This window comes from Eubalaena glacialis, chromosome 1 (assembly GCF_028564815.1).
Source record: "Eubalaena glacialis isolate mEubGla1 chromosome 1, mEubGla1.1.hap2.+ XY, whole genome shotgun sequence".
Classification (NCBI taxonomy): Eukaryota; Metazoa; Chordata; class Mammalia; order Artiodactyla; family Balaenidae; genus Eubalaena; species Eubalaena glacialis.
In genome coordinates this window covers 170,040,313-170,057,951 of record NC_083716.1, presented here as the reverse complement: position 1 = coordinate 170,057,951, position 17,639 = coordinate 170,040,313, and the positions used below count along the sequence as shown (strand labels likewise).

The 17,639-nt window shown below is 31.8% G+C and overlaps 1 protein-coding gene across 2 annotated transcripts in view; it reads right to left on the bottom strand.

Moving 5' to 3' along the window:
• SLC4A10 (solute carrier family 4 member 10) overlaps positions 1-17,639 on the bottom strand; it is a 222,397-nt gene that overhangs the window by 104,159 nt on the left and 100,599 nt on the right. Inside the window, exons 7-10 of one of the 2 annotated variants that reach the window (XM_061200686.1) lie at positions 10,194-10,282; positions 9,114-9,203; positions 4,162-4,319; positions 1,030-1,117 (exon numbers count right to left, since the gene is read on the bottom strand). In XM_061200686.1, coding sequence (XP_061056669.1) covers positions 1,030-1,117; positions 4,162-4,319; positions 9,114-9,203; positions 10,194-10,282 — 425 coding nt within the window. Of the gene's footprint in view, positions 1-1,029; positions 1,118-4,161; positions 4,320-9,113; positions 9,204-10,193; positions 10,286-17,639 lie in introns of both variants that reach the window. The other variant, XM_061200696.1, reaches the window with a different exon arrangement.

The following is a 17,639-nucleotide window of genomic DNA, read 5'->3' as shown; positions in this document are numbered from 1 at the left end:
CCTATGTGTAAATATCAATAACTAATTCATATAAAACCAATAAACATAATTTGAACAGATATAATAGAAGAATTTATATTGAACCCCAAACACAAGTTCAAATTTTCAGATTTCATAAAACTAGGAAATGTTATATGTAATACTAATTAGCTCTTTTCAAAGATTTCAAGTATCAGAAGCCATGTATTTCAATAAATAAATTATTAAATTATTTGGATGATATTCCAGAAATGTATAATCTCTTTATTTACTACTGAATTTTGAATTTATGTCCCTTCTGTGATTTTTGCATATGCTCGTCTTTTACAATAAAAACAATAAAATAATAAAAACAGATTTTCATAACGTGCTGTAGAATCCAAGAAACCAGTTATATGATACTACTTTTTATGTTTATTTTTATGATCTTACATTTTTGAGACATATAGCTCTTTGAGAAGCTGATGAAAGCTTTTTCCAGTCCAAGAAAACTACACACAAATTTTTGTACATAGAAAAATGTGTGGGCTGTATCAGAGATCACAGGCCTCTTGAAATCTTCAGCTCCTCTAATGGTTAAAAGACTCCCAGGTTAAGAACATCTATATTTAGGCAATTATAAAGAGAGTTGATAGACGTTGCATGGCTTTTGGTGTCATGTATACTATTCAGATAAACTGACATTGTTTTTTGTTTTTTTTTTTGAGACCTTAAAATTATTTTGCCCCAAACAAGACCTGCAGTGATATTTACAATGGTGATCACTTTGGCAACACATATGCTACAAGGGGAATATTAACAAATACATTCTAAATGTCACTAAATAACAAATTTTCTTTAGAGTATGAGGTTTTAAAATGTTCATGTGTGTGAATTTATTACCCCTTTTGAACAAATTTTTCCAAAGGAAATTTTATAGTACAAGCATTTAAAAGAAGGGGAATTCAATACAGAGAAATCTGATTCACAGCAAACTGTCATGAATATAGAACTCCAAAAGTTAGGTGTACCTAGTAAAGGGAAATGTTCCCAATGAACTTGAATAAATACCTCATCTGTCATTAGGGTTGCAATTGATCTGCCAATCTCATGGTACTGTTGCCCCTTTCCCATGGGTCCCAGAAGAATGAACAAAAATCTGTAATTAAGAAGAAAAAAACACAAATGTTTCAAGGTAGAAATAAAAAATAATTTTAGTAGTACAGAATCACTCATCTCAAAGGAATTACTGAAGATAGGGATTTCGATGTAAAATAGTTCCATATTTTTCCACAGGTTATTATTACAGGTTTTGAAATATTTTATGATGTTTCAAAATGACTCATGCTTGAGATCCTTGAGCAATTGGAATCGTGGTTATTTTGCTCTGTTTCCTTCATTTAGTTACCTATCGTGCCCACACAGTTGTTAGTGTGAATTTTTAGGATTCTATAATCCTTAGAGGAGAAAGTTGAGAAAAGTAAAATCTGATTAAACCTTTCTGAATTGTAAGAAAGAGAACTCACTGATATGTAAATTGTAGAATTAGGTAGAAGGGGAAAAAGGTAATACAGTAGTATAAACAATGAAAGAACATAGGGTCAAAAAAACAGTAGGTGTACGTAAATTTACATTAAATAGAAAAAATGATTGCCAGGAATCAAAGATCAGTTAGGATAAAAAAAAAAAAAAACTATTAATTCCAATGCTGCAGGAATAAAAATAGCAGCCGAACTGTGATATTCCATCTCAATTAGGTTGAAAGTCTAGCAAATACATCATCACAACTGGAGCTTTTGAAGAAATCAACATGTGTTTTAACTTTGGAGGACCAGTAATTGTCTTATCTCTGAAAAGGTCAATGCTACAGGGAAATTGTGAGAATTTTAAGATGACCTATATTCTGTAATATAACTCTACAGTATTCATTTGTTAAATGGTTCTTGCTCTTAAGTGTGAAGACTAATGGCTTTTTAAAGTGTGCTAAAATAGGTACTACAATTCTACCTTTCATTTAGTTATAAACTTTAGAGATTGTACATGTTTTTACATGATGCATATTACACAGTCTTAGAGGATGTGACATTAATTTTTTTGTGTCAGATGTTACTGAATCCAAGTCAACTTCTGCTATACAGAAATGTCTACTATACATTTAAAACAGGAATAATTTAGTGTGGTGGCAGATGTTTTATCAAGTATAGTACTTTCAAGAAATTTTCTAACCTATGTACATCCTGCTACTTTTCAGGTTTCTATTCCATGGGCTATTTATAAAGTCCTAAAATTATTTTCTGACATTTTTACTATGTGTTACTGTTATATACACGCTGTGCCCTTTTGTCCTCCTAAGAAAGGATAATTAGGAACCTTGAATGGCTTTCTTTATTTTATTTGTCTAACTAATCTTCTTCTATTTTTCACCTTTCCAAACTAGTCTAGTCTTTTAAATCTCTCCTCATACAGTGGCTCTACTGTGCCCCTAATTTTTCCTCCATTGTTCTGTAGACAGATTTTGCTATGTCAGTATGAAATGAGGTCACCTAAACCTTTACAGTTTTCAAAGTGAGGGTATATAACCCCATTATGGTTTTTCTCTACTCCTGGGAATTTTCCTTTTCTTTCCTTTGAAACACAAGAGCTATCATTGTCATAAATAGCCATCATTTACTCAGAGTTCATCGGATACCTTCCTAAGTGGTAGAACAAGAATGCACTGCTTGGAAGATGCAAAAGAATTTTAATTTACTAAAGTAATACCTCTATGGTTAGTAAGTTTCACATCTTAAATCTGAATCCCAAATTCCCAGAAACTCTGAATAGATTACAGGGTGTAAATAGAAAAATGCAGCCTTAATCATACAGTCAGAGGCCACCTTAATGTGCCCAGTTCATCCTTCCCCTTTTTCAATAAAAGTTGGTATGTATCAGAAGTCTCAGTAGCCCTCCAACAGGATGAACAGACACTTCTCTCTATAACCTGAACTGGTAACTAGCTACCTGCCTCAAATCTGTTCTTCCACAGATTCAGGAAGAGGCACTCAAACACTGAATCCCCTTCCAGTCAGCTGAGCTCTAATAAAATGAGGCCTCTCCTGTCTAAACTATTCCATATTTTTGGAATATCTTAACCACAATCAAAACACAGAGTGATGTAATCTGCTATGTTTTAAGGCCAAAGGTCCATAGAAGAAACATTCTACAAACCCAGTTGCCACAGCACCTGAACTTTTCATCAATTTAACTTGGCTAAGGCATTCAGTGTTTGGACGAGGAGGCATATTAACAGCATCTGAAATAATTATAGCATCAAACAAAGGGCAGCAGTCATGTAGGGAATGGGGCCCTACATAGATATGTCTTGCTATGGGAACAGGATCAGAGTGAAAGGCTGTCTATATACAGGAATCGCATTTGATGGAGGGAGAAGGAAAGAAAACAAGGTCCCCTGGAGGAATTGCTAGGAACCTAATGTTCTGTAGGCAATATTCTTTTTTCAATTTGCCCATGGACAGTCTTATCTCTATAACATAGAGATAAATAATAAACAACAAAATTCAGTTTGTATTGTGGTAAAGTTGTTAGTTTTTATGTACAGCTGAATGAAAAACAAGTTCAGGTAATCAAATTAAATTTGTACTTTTGATTCAGATTCAACCACAGTACCATGATGCTACTACCAATGATTCTTAAGACTCTATGTATGTGAAGTATACTATGCCTAAGATTGAATCTTATAGTACATTAGATACAGCAGGTAGTATCCTAATGATGGCACTTACATGTACTCTGAGGGCCTACTCAGTCAAGCATAAGGCAGGCCTTGAAAACTTTGATCTTTTTAAGTACGATCACACTCATATACAGGATCCCACAGTCTAATGCAATCTTTGAGAAAAGCCTAATACTTTATCACTTTTCACCAAAATTGTAAGAAAGGATTTATATGGTGATATAGACCAGGGTATTCAGAGATGAGGAGCATGCCTAAAAGAAAACATAGAAATTTGAGAGGAAGGAGGAAAGGACTGAATAATTTTTAAAGCACTTTTTGCCCTCCTCCACAAACAAGAAGAAACAATAGTTTTGTCGATTACACTTTAGTTTCTAGAAAAAACTCTCAGAGGAAACTATATTTACACCTTTTTTTCCCACAAATAAATGGCTTAAGAAAAGTGCAAAAGATGTTCTTATACTTTTTACCTGGTTGGGATTGGGACCTCAGCCAGTCCTTGAAGCAATACAGCTGGAGACAACCTGACAAACGCAACTACAGTTCGATCCAAAAACTCCAATTCCCCAACTAAGATGTTTGAAGCTTCAGCACCTGGAGGAATCTTCTTCATAAAATGCAGATCAACCTGAGATCATCACAAGGTAAAATAAGGTAAATCAAAATTGGAAAAATTTGTTAAATCATATCCTAGCACAGTATTTCACACATGGTAACCCATCAATAAATATAGTTTAAATAAATATTGCTTATATAAATATAGTTTAAATAAATTTTAAAATAGTTAAACATCTTACTTGCCCTTTAAAAAAAAACTTTTTTCTTTTACCTCGTATTTTCCTAATTTGTCATTAATACGTTGAATACTCTAGTTTCTCTATTCAATATTTTTAAAAGATTCTTTTTCAGCATCAGTACTCTTGAAATTTTCAGGGAGAAATGAGTATGTGTTCAATTAAATGAATATACTTTAATCATAATTTAACTAGCATTTGTCAATAGATTTAAATATTTGCATACTGCATTATCTTAATTTTGTGCACAATACATTTCAATTAATTAATATTCAAAATATGCCTATTTCAAAAGAAATATAATCATGATTCTCCTTATAGTATAAATTATGACTTTAGTCTTCAACTTTATCTTAATTGTTCTATATCCTTCACATTCTATACTTGGCTTGATCAATCTTCAATTTTAATTTCTCATCAGAGAATTTAGATATGGCAGAGCAAAGGAAACAAGAATAAAAATATTAACATTTGGAGTTGCTGAAGAGCCATTGTTGAATTTCTGATATGAAATGTCTGTGACTGAAATGAAGGCACACAAAACAAAAGCATCATTAACAAAAGAAATGCTTGGAGTAAAGGGTGAAGTCTGAAAATGAATGTAAAATAGTCTTAGGCATAAATATCAATTTTCATACAGAGAGCCTCAGTGAAAACCAAGCAGTGATTTTAAAGTCAATTTTACAAGGCCTATTTCTTGTTTCTAATTCATTTGAGTTGCTTTTAATGGAAACCTGTTTGCAGGGAGAATAATAGTTTAACTGCTGTAATAATTGTTTTTATGCTGTCATGTTAATGAAATGGAGACCAAAGATCAAAGTGGGAAGAGGAGAGACAGAGACAGAGAGAAGGAAAAGAAGGAGAAGGAGAAAGAGGGAGAGAGAGGGGGATGAGGGGATAAGGAGGAAGTGGAGGGGAAGGGAGAGGAAAATTAAGAGGAGGAAGAAGAGGAGAGAGGGAGAGAGAGAAGAGCTCAGGCAAATACAATGAGGCCAACAAGACTTTTTTTTCAGTCAGATATTTCTTCTGCAAATTTAATGATTTGAGAATATTTTTTCCAAGCAGTTTAAAATGAAAGAAAAATTAAAACTTTTAGGAGGAATACCTTAGGATGTCCATAGCCAGACTTTAGTGACTACATTAAATTTGTTGTTTTCTGAAATCAAGACCACAGCACAGCTATTTAGAAGGTTTATAGCTACTTAATTTTCTGTAAGATAAGGGAGCCACAAAACATGAAACCCATTATATGACGTATACATTTTATCACAAGGATTAAATATAAAAATAATCCACAGTACTCCACTAAAAATATCAAATAGAAGCAATGTTCTATTTAAAGAAAAAGAAAAATATTATAAATTCCAAAGTTTTTAACCTAAAAATTTGCTTCCAAATACAAATTTGTAAGCTCGTAATACCTATACACTATTAGCCCTGTGAAAAAAACATAATAAAGACTTATGGAGGTAAGTCTCTCAGAGCCTAAAAAAGTAAACTATTAAGTTCCCCCCCCAATAGAAATAACAATTATACAATGTTAATACACTGGAACAAAATTTAAAATGAGAAAATAGCTTTTTAAGAAAATCTATAATTGATAATCAGTGTGAGTCATACTGGTAATACTTGTCATAACTCTAATGAGAAGTTTAAGTTCAACCTGGAAAACTTTCTGTGAATTCATTTATTTCTTGACAAATGCCATAGCCTTAACTATTAGCGTCTGTACCTCCGGCAGGTGGCAATTATACACATGACTGCTTTAAGATTCAATTTAATTAAATCAAGGAGTACCAGTATGCTAAAATAGCTTAATTTTATAAAAGAAAATACATGGTCCTTACATATTATTTTTTGCATTATACAATACCTAACATATCATTGATTGTTATCTGTTACTGAAAAACTGCATTAAATATACTGAATTTAATTTCAGGATTAGCAAATTTATCTTGATTTAAAATGTAATAAATTATAGTTAAATAATATGTATCTAGAGTAGTCATTATATTATACTCATTACATTATATTATTCTTGGAGTAGTCATATATTTGGGGGTAATAGATTATATAACATATTATCTAATTATATTATTATATTATACAATTATATATTACATTATTCCTGGGATAGCCCTGTATATTTGTATTTGTGTTAACATACGATTCATAAAGAACCTTATTTGGCAACCTAACTTTTAATATAACAAAAGATCACATTTAAGGACCACAGTTTAACCTTTTATAAAACTACAAATATCAAAAACAGCTCTGAGGAATTAGGTTGACCTACGGCCTTAAGACAGTCTTCAGGTGGACTCAAATATGGAATAAACATAAGGAAATTTTTCTGGTCCTCTGAACAGAATCTTGAAGAAATCAAGCTATACTCTTATGGATCTGGATTTATACTCATGCTTCTGGGGTCTCCAGACCTTTATGCTAAGAAGGAAAAGATGCTTTATTCTGGTTATTTGATACTTAAGTTGTGGATTAGAAACAATTATATCTCTAGGGAACAAGTTTAGACAGAAGATCATGGTGGAACTGGAAATGTCTGGACAAGCTACATGCTGAGATGTGAAAGAAATACAGATGGGTCTTCAGGGAGAAAGTTTAAGTCTTAAGCTCATTATAGAAAGTACAAGAAAAGTAATAGAAATTCCCTGGGGAGAAATGGTCTTGTGACACTAACCAACCAGTTATCTTGAGCAGCTCTCTTAATCTGGGGTTCAGCTTTCTCACCTTCTAAATGAGATTTCTAAGGTTTCCTACAATTCTAGGATTTAAAAATGCAACTCTTCATATTTCACATATTAAAGATTGATGCAAAGAGATATGGGAACATATGTATATGTATAACTGATTCACTTTGTTATAAAGCAGAAACTAACACACCATTGTAAAGCAATTATACTTCAATAAAGATGTTTAAAAAAAAAAAAAGATTGATGCAGAAGAGAGTTCTTTCTACACAGAAAATAATGTGGAAGTTTCTTTAAGTCATTTGAAATAAAAGAAATCGCCAACATTTGGGAAATAATAAAATAGCCATCTTCTACCTGTCAGTTTAAAAACATAACACATCTGCTTTTCAAAAGCATTATAGGAATCAAAAAACATGACAGTTCAGATCATATTTTCAAACATTCCTTAAGCAAATAAGTTTGATGGGCCTAACCACTGGAAGGGTTAAAAATATATAGTTTGACTGTAGACAGAACATAGGATCAAGTCACATGAAACGAAAAAGGACTTTTTTCCCTTAACATCTCAAAATTCTACTGGGGTTTGGAATCTACATATTAAAACTTAAAATATTTAAATAAACAGAGTAATCTGTAGACTGATAGATTCACTTTGATAAATTTACTACCAAACTGAAATCATTAGGCTAAAAAACCTTAACTCATGTACCTGCAAAATCTGACACTAAAGTTTGTTTCCATAATGATGCATTACATTTGTTCTTTCCAAATCCTACTACTCTGTCCTTCCAGGTTATAAGGTAAGAAGTTTTACTTTGTTTTTCAAAAAAAAACCCAAAAAATCCAGAGCTGAAGGCTTAACTTATATTGAACCTTATAGGATTCACTCAACATGTACATCCCAAACACTGTTCAAGGCACTGGAGATCCAGTGGGGGACAAAACATATTAAATTCTGGTCTAGTGTTTACTTCTGACACTGCTGTTCCCACTGATATCAACAACAACAACAATAATAATAGTAGCCACATTTTATTGAACACCTGCTATAAGCCCAACACTCTGCCAGGCTCTCTCTCTCTATTTTCTCACTTAATCTTCCCCCCAAAATTATAAATAGGTATTATTCTTATTTTACAAATGAGAAAGATGAAGTCAGAGAACTCCTCCAAGATTAGATAGCTTATAAATGCTAGAGTTAGGATCCCATGTTCTTTCTCAAAAGCATGTTCTTTCCAATGTGCCATGCTATGGACAGGAGACTAAGAAATATAGATGGTTGGCACTGAGTAGAGGGCTGTAGAAATTTAACTTTCTCATTAAAAACTGGAGCAGTCCAGTGATTTGAAATGCAGTAAGAAAGAAAAGAAAATCTATTTTTCACTCTTCTATAGTTCAAATTGTTCTAGGAGCCCTGAAAATAAGACTACTGTCTCCAACTGGCTATATTCATTTTCTTTCAAATGTATTGAAGCATTTTTGAAGGCTGCAAAACTAGGTCAGACAACTAAAAGCAAAATGATATCGAGATATAAAATTCAGTGTCAAAGGGTTATATCCTTTAAAAACAGGTAAAAGGTAATTATTTGAAAGGATGTGATTTATCATCACTGTTTTTGAGAATGTTCACTGTGCTCCTGTTATACTGCTGATGCCTGCACAAGTAAGTAAGAAACTTCTTAGGTCATTGCTTTTAAGATCCTATTTCAAATGAAGAACATCAGAAATTAAATGTATGGCAGTTTGCGACAATTTTATTCCAACTTGCGGATGAATGATGATGTAATGCTTTAAAAAGATATTTTTTGGAGAGGAAATGGAATACATTTGAACTGGCTTAATATTTGAATCACATGCCTCCGTACAGTGAGATGAGCTTTGAACCACTGTAGAAACAGAGCCCGAGGGTGCCCTCACCTCTCTCTCTTGCTGGTGTGGAGGTCCTTTTTCATGCCTTTGTTTCATCCCACACGAACTAGCATGCCCCTTTTGTTGGCCTCCCAGCCCCTGCACGCATAATTAACAGACTTAAGCTGGTACACCACGCTCCCACAGAGACTCCCCCAGGCACCAGAGGGAGAGCATGCACAGGACTGGACCCAGACCATTTTGGCACTGGCAGAGGGATTCTGAAACAGCAGCAAGGAGCTGATCGCTATTCATCTTTTCAGAAGCTTGATGCAGGCAACTTCCTACACACTGCCTCCCATTCCCACCTCCTCCCACTGTTACAATCCTTGCGAGTGCGAAGGACCTTGTGAAAAACAAACTACTCGGAGTGATTACTGTTTCAGCCACTCAGATAAAGAAAGGTGTTGACTCTCTTTATTTTTGGTCAATATTAAAACTCTTCTTTCCTGATCAAGTGTTAGCTTGCCACAGCCTGCAATAGCACATATAGGATGTCAGGAATTTGCTAAGAAAAGCACATTATTTTCACACGCATTATTTTCTCAGAATACATTCAAATAAATGATTTCATCTGAATTGTCTCCAATTAGATGGATCCCTCAACAGTCAGTCTTTATTATGTTTTTATTCAAAACTCTGCTCAGTCTTACTATGTTCTAGTGTTTCTTAACACTAATGCCTCTCTCTGAATCACGACAGTGAAGCCTTAAGTTACATGATTTGCTTTTCCACAAATAGAGGAAAAATTATTTTGGAAAAAAAAAAAAAACTAGCAAAAGTTTTAAACAATAAATTTCTGTTAAATTCTCTGTGAAGTCCAGTTATCCTTTTTACTGGAAGAGATGCATCACACCAAGTGGCTGAAACCTGAAGACTATGCATAAAACTTACACGTTTGGTTTTGTGAATAGGCAGAACATTACAGGTGAACTTAAATGCTAACATTATCTGTAACAATATCAAGCTTTGGATAAGAAACAAAACAAATGTGCATGCAAAAAAAATTGTGTCAACACCTCTTAAAATGGTTGATAATTTCTAGTAATAACTCAGAGGTTTCCTTAAATGAGAGGGAGAAAAGCTTACCTTGCTAAAGTCAACAGTGCTGTTTTCCCTGCTCACATCATTCTTATTCTCAACACAGGCTGGAGCCGACTGAGGAGAAACAACCTGACCTGCTAAGAGAGATTGTTATTACAGAATACAAACAATTACTTACATAATTCTGGACATATTGAGTGAAATATGAATTAAACTAAACCAACATAGGTTTCTTAATGAAGTAAGCATGAAGGGTCAATATAAATAGATATATAAAAATACAAACATTCTTATTTATCAGTTACAGATAGAAACGGGAGAATTCAGTCAAGAAAATGTAAACTAATTCTCAGATTAAGACTCTCAGATTAAGACTCTTTATTCTTTATGAAGAAAGAACATCTACAAAAAGATTTTAATCTAATCATGGTTTTGAAACATCAGTGATTTCTAAATTTTATCCGAAACTATTGGGATATATATGTATATGTATACGCATATGTGTATATATGACAAGATAGACAGTTATTATGATTTAAGCTCAGACTGAAGAATTTTAAATGTAATGTTGTTTTTTAAAGAGCAAATATTTATGTGAAAAGTACATAGCATATTTATAGCTTCTACTGCATCTGAAAAAACAAACCAAAGAGAAAAAATTCTTTGACAACAACTTTTAGAGATTTCTATATGAGAGGTTCAGTTAGAAATACCTTTACCTCACATACTACGAATACTGTGAATATGATATTATGCTTCTCACTATTCAATTGTGTAAGCATACTGATATTGGTCTGCATGACAAGAGATCAGTAAATTTGAATTGTATTTGTTTTCCATTAACACTAACCAGCAACTTAATTATTTTGTAGTCTTTTCCCCATTATAAGAAAGATTATGATATTAGTTAAGTGGACAGTACAACTGAGAATGTGACAATAGCTAACCAAGGGTAATTACATTCCATTATTCACTAAATATGAAACAGTCTTTTCAATCACAACTTATATGAAATCTGTCCATATTTAGCAATTAAATTATAAAAATTAACGATGCTTGCTTAATTTCACATGTATCTCTCTTTTCCCTAACCTCTCTCCATCCTCACTTGTTACTTTTACTGTGATACAAGTAATGACAACCCAGCTTTGAAGCCTTGATCATATTTTATAACCATAACTCAGTGATTCAAAAATACTGCTCTTATTCTCATCTGTCTTAGATGGGAATATTTTCTCTTCTCTCTGCCTAGCTCTTCTCTCTACCTGCCTAAATCCCAACTTTATTCCAAGTTTACCTTTAGTTTCATCTTCTCCAATTACTGAATTTCTCTAAACTGCTAGTGTATATACAAATACCTCTTCTTTAAATTCTTTAAATTCTCTTGAAATCCACTTATTCTTTGTTAACTAGAATTTAAGTGTGACTTAAAACACTGATAATTTACTTTCAAATATTACTATAATTTGGCTTTTTGAACTATTAAGCCTCTCAGGCAGGGGTCATTTATTAATAGGTACAATTTTTTTATGGTTTAAAATTGTTATATTGCCAGAGAGTAATGGGCTTAAGATTCTTCTAAAATTTAAATATTTCACTGCTTTCACTAAACAAAGTAAAGTAATACATTTGGTGAAGATTTTTCAAATGATTTTAAAAGCAAATTCACCTTAAACCATGTACACAAATTCTTTTTTTTTTTTTTTTTTTTTAGGATATTCTGCTCTTTTGTGACCTATAGGGGAGGTGTCTTACCCTAGACTATGAGAGGGAGTTCAGTTCAGTAGAATTGATCATTGACCCTACGTGATACAGCACTTCTATAAATGACATAGATTTAGAACATAAAAATCTGAGAGTAATACAATCCTAAACAATTTCTAAAGTGACACATCTATATTTTATTTATAATTTACAATATAAAGTATAATTTTATAAGTATATAAAAGTTATAATTTTTTTAACATCTTTATTGGAGTATAATTGCAACACAAATTCTGATTACAGTGAATTCCAAAAAAAAATATTAACTTTAGAGAAGTGACAGACTTAAGCTGCATCAGTTATTTTCATTCTCCCATTTCTAACTGCAGCGTGCAGCTATGCCTGTGAACTGTTCATTAGCAGCCATTTAATTTATCATTCTCAAAATAATAACTGTAGTTTTAAAAAAACCTTTTACATAATGCATTTGTGCTACTAACAGATGTCTTCAATCACCAGTTTCACATCATTTCTCCATATTTTCATGAGTTAGAACATTAGATATATTTAAACCTAAATTTACTGAATGTTCTGTAAAATTGAACAGTGAAATTCAAGGCATGGCTAAATTAAATAAACATATATCTGCTTTCTTATAATAACTTATTTCATGTGATATAAAACTACATGGAAGAACAATTATTTAACTCAATCAGCAAACATACAAAAATAGTCAACCCAGTACAAACTCATCAACTTTGAAGAGATTTCATTGGATAGAAAATATGCTGTAACTTAAAATTTGAAGAAATTGGATAGCCTATGTTTTCACATATATACTTTAAAAGCAGAATATTTCATAAATTACCTTCAGCTCATGAGATATGTTTAAAACATTGGCACTTGTATTTCCTCTTGTGAGTATTAATATATTTGAGATTTATTGTTCAATGCTATTCTTGTTCTGAAAATTTTACAAAATATTACCTCATAAAGTTGATAATCAGTAAGGGATTTGAAAAATATTTTCTCTGACTATTTTAAGTGATATGGATAATGACCTAGTGGAGAGTATTTAACTAGCAGGAGATATACGAGATGACAGAAATTTCCCTGCTAGTTCTAGATTCTAGGTATGTGCATAGAATGTATGCTAATGCAGGAAAAAAGCATAAAAACTACCAGCCTATGACATAGGAATATAAACCACAAGTTTGATATCTCTTATATTTCAGAGATAATAGTTAAATATTAGTAAATATTAGTAGTTAAATACATTTAATCTCATCAAAGTTTAAAAAGTACTCCAAATCTTATTTCTCAATGTGTATGTTAATTTGTTAAAATGAAACAACACATATTAAAAGTGTATACTTTCAAGGCAGTAACTGAAAACCTGAAAAATGCATAGGTATTATTATTTAAAAATTAAACTGAGAGGTTTGGTTTGGGTTATTTTGAAAAACTTGAAGCCTTTAAACAAAGCTTAAAATTTTATTTGTTCCATTTACCTACCTACCTACCTACCTACCTACCTATCCATCTAAAGCCTGCGCATGAATTATAGTCTAACTACTGGAAATTTCATAAATTAAATAATTTTTATAATTCTGTTATCAACTATAATCTTTTTCTGTCTAAACACTGATTTCTTTAGCTTAATCCAGTTATCACTGCCTTTCAGAAGTAGGTGATGGGCTTAGATTTCAAAATGACTTTCATTAACTCAAATACTATTACATAAGAAGAATCAGTAAATTTAGGTTTTGAAAGGGCATCTCTTATTTTCTCATTGATATCTAAAACAATAGTAGTTCATAGAAGACTATTTTCAGGTACAGGATTTTACATTCAGCCAGAAAGTGAATATGTGTCCTAAAAGGATAACAAAGAATTTGCTAGGATTTTCCCCCCTCCAAGACAAAATAGTATAAAGTTAGGATTTAGAATTCCCATATATGTGTGGAAGTTTTATAAATGTTATTTTTTATGATAATTTTTCTAATAAATATGCCATAATGCTTTTGAACATACATATTTTTGCCTATTTCTTTATATTACCTTCACTATGCCCACTCATCACTGTCCGTACTAATATATTCTATAAGTAAATGTCATTGCAATTTTTAATCACATCTGTTAATAACTAAATAACTTTGAGACATTAAGATGATTATCCAAAAAGAGACATTTACTAACTTAAAACTTTATTATATTCAGGGTAAATTATTCAAAAACTAATGACAATTGGACACTATTATTATTAAGTGAGACATGTTCATGACTATTTGAATGTAAACATTTGAGAAACCTAACATCATCCTTATATATTTACCATATATTTTAATTTTTCCAACCTTTTAAACTCAAAGAGTTCACCATCTTAAATCCAAAATTCCAATATTTGTTATACATCTTATCAATTAAAGTGCATATTATATAGTATTCATATCAACAACTGCTTGAGTTAATTTTCTTTTGAGTCATGAATTCATTTTTTCCTCTGGACCTCCATGTAGGGTTCATATATAAGTTAGATAAAAAGTTATTATAGGCCATGTACTTTTCCAAGGCAAATCATAAAAGATTTGGGCAAGCACAGGAGAAAACTGAGAGTAATTCAAGCAACCTCTAACTAGAAAATGGAAGCTCTGCTTTTCCGCTTGTTACACAAAAAATTTTTCACCAAGTCCACTGAGAAACTGGCAGAATCATTTCCCTCATCATAAAGTTGTGGGGAGAGCATGAGACTATGTCAGAATTACTATGTTTTCTACTTTAAGTAGTGTCAGTATCATTAAAGCATCTCAGTATTGAAAGATAACCATAAATATGTTCTCAAAAAATGTATTAAAATTACATTAATTCAAGTCCTTACTTATAGTTTTCTTCCTCTTTAAATAAATTACATATATAAGTATTATAAAACAGCAGCTTTTAAATTTCTATTTAGCCAAATTCAAATCAATAGGAGAAGAAGATACCACTGAAGTATATCAGTATTTGCTACTGCTTAATCCACTGAAAATCATGTGTAATAGAAGGAAACTGGGATGAAGACATGGAGGTACATTACTATTAACCTAGAGACCAAGCTGGTTTACACTACCTCAGAAACCTTCAACGCATTTAGAGTACCCAAAGGGTAGGAGATGAGGGAGGTACAGAGATGAGATGAGCCTGTTAGAGACAGACACAAGACAGAGCAAAATAAAGAAATATAAAAATGAATGACAAAGTTACATACATGTGTAACAATACATTTCTTCATGGGAATAGAAAACAAGAAGAAAGAAAGGCTATATATCTAGAAAATGTTGATTAGGTGAGCTATACTTCAAAAACATGAAAGTATGCACACAATTAAAGTTGGAGAAAAACTGGTATGCCTGAAAATAATTAATGTAAGATAAGAAATAACAAATTTAAACACATCATACTAGAAATATTTTTGCAGTTAAGACTTAGTCTTGAGATTCCAAAACTCAGTAGCAACAATACAGTCTCTCAACAGACCCACCAGCTGTGTCAACAATGTCATCCTGATTTTTTTTGGAACAATGGAAAACACCTTTATTATATAATGCTTAAGTCTATCATCTACATGAGTTTTTAAATGTTTTCTTTCAAGTAATTCTAAGAATTATTATTTGAGCTTTTTTTTCTTCAAGATAAAACATTATAAGGAATACTTTTCAAACTCTTGATATCTTATTTATGAGACCACAGTATTTAAAAAATAAGACAGCATATAAATATCTAAACACACATAAAACATTGTACATCTGAAAATAAAAAAGTACCGCATTTGTAAAAAGACGCAATTATAAAGCCATAAAAATGATTTTCAAAAGCCATAAATAAAAATCATTCACAATACAGAAGTGTATATTACTTTAAGGGCTAAAATCTATGCAGGCCTAAAGAGTCAAGTCATCCCATCCTTCCAAATCTAAATGTTCTCCAGTAACCTATAGTTTTGAAAGTAAGTCAGAGACCTTCTGCTCTGTAACTCCTTTTAAGATCCTAAATAAAAGGAACAACTGGAAAGTACTCAGAGTAGGTGAGAGAAAAGATATGTGAAGGAAAAGAAATAGAGTTAGAATTATTAGTAAAGGAAACAGTGGAATGAAGACACCCTACACCTAAGGAAACTGAGTGCTAAGTTATTTTTTTTTAATGTAAAGGTTATCAAAAGTATAATAATATTTTAGAGTAGACTTTTAAGCCAAAGTCTTGAATACAATTGACTGTATGACCTAAATGATGAATACAAATACTGGTATATCTTGCTTTCTAGATCATTAAAAACAAAAGTCTTATTTTTATTTTAGAAAGTCCTTCTAGTTTCAAGAAATTATTCAAATATTCTTGATATATTTAAGTACTTTCCACAACATCCTTTTCAGAGTTCTAATGTTAAAGAAGATATGATTTTTCTATTATTTTTTTGCTGTTGCTTTGCCAAATATAACTATCACTTTTTATTGAAACATCAGAATCAGACACTTAATTCTCACAGTTTTGATGCTTAATGAAACGTGAAAGTTAAACACAGCATGGTGGCATTAAAAATGCCTGGTGAATCCATAGCATCCGGCATCTTAGCCCTTAAGAGAATGTGCAGTACATCAAGAAAAAAATTATACAAAATAGTTAAGTTAGCGTATTTGGAGGAGTGATTGACAAATTATCACAAATCACTAAAAATGTAATGAACAAAATAGTGCAGATGGAGGAGAGGAGCAAGAAAATTACTGTCTTGTAAATCTAATCTATAAAATGGGAAAGAACCCCATTTGGTCTTCAGATTGAAATATCTGAATGTTTAACCCTTGGGACTACTACCAAGGTAGCATGTTCAAGGAACAGGTCAACTAAGGAAGTAGAAATTTTATTCTATATGACTCTTTTAGAGTTCTGTATGTAAGCATAAGTTTGTTTTCTGAGGGAATTTCAATTGTTTCATTTCTAAAGTAAAGGTATATTAAACAGGAGGGGGCTTATTTCCATCCCTATGCTTGGCAAGGAAAATGTTTTCTGTTTTCAAGTCTCTAGAAGATACTCACTCTATTTAATTCCTAGTCTATAATCTTAATTTTAAAAACAGGTCAGTTTTTGCCTGATATACTCTACTGAAGAGTTTTTTTTTTTAATAATGAGAATATTATTTTTACCATTTTGGATGTATTGAAATCCTTCTGTATCTCTCTGTACTACTGCACAAAAAAATTAAATCTCTACTGCATATTTTGAAGCAGAATGTCAAATCTATATTTACAGCTATGAATTTTGATTTTTGTTTATCTAGAGTTTATCAGTTGTTAGAGTTCATAAGTAGATTGAGAATCTTAGTAATAAAGGTCTTTCACACTTCTTTTCACTTCTGGATAGGAGATTTATTTCTAAATTGGTGAAGTCTATTCACATTTTCAGAACTCTTAACACACATAATTATGCAAAGTGTGTGAGGAAGCAAAACAGAGTCACAAGGAGGTGTTATAAGCCTAGGCTTAGGAAACCACTTCTGACAGCATACTCTACAACAATACTTAATTGGATATATGAATCTTATTAGAAATGTTTCCAAGTTTTTATTACCCTAATGTATGCCTCAAAAGGATCTGTATGTGTTCAGATAAAGGCTGATTGTACAGATGGTGACAGAATCACTTCAGAACTACTCATATTCTAGTTTTCAGAGAAACTAAGCAATTGCCTGAATAAGACAAAAAGTAGTCTCTCAGAAAAACTCTGTATCTATATGTATCTATATGTGGAATTTAC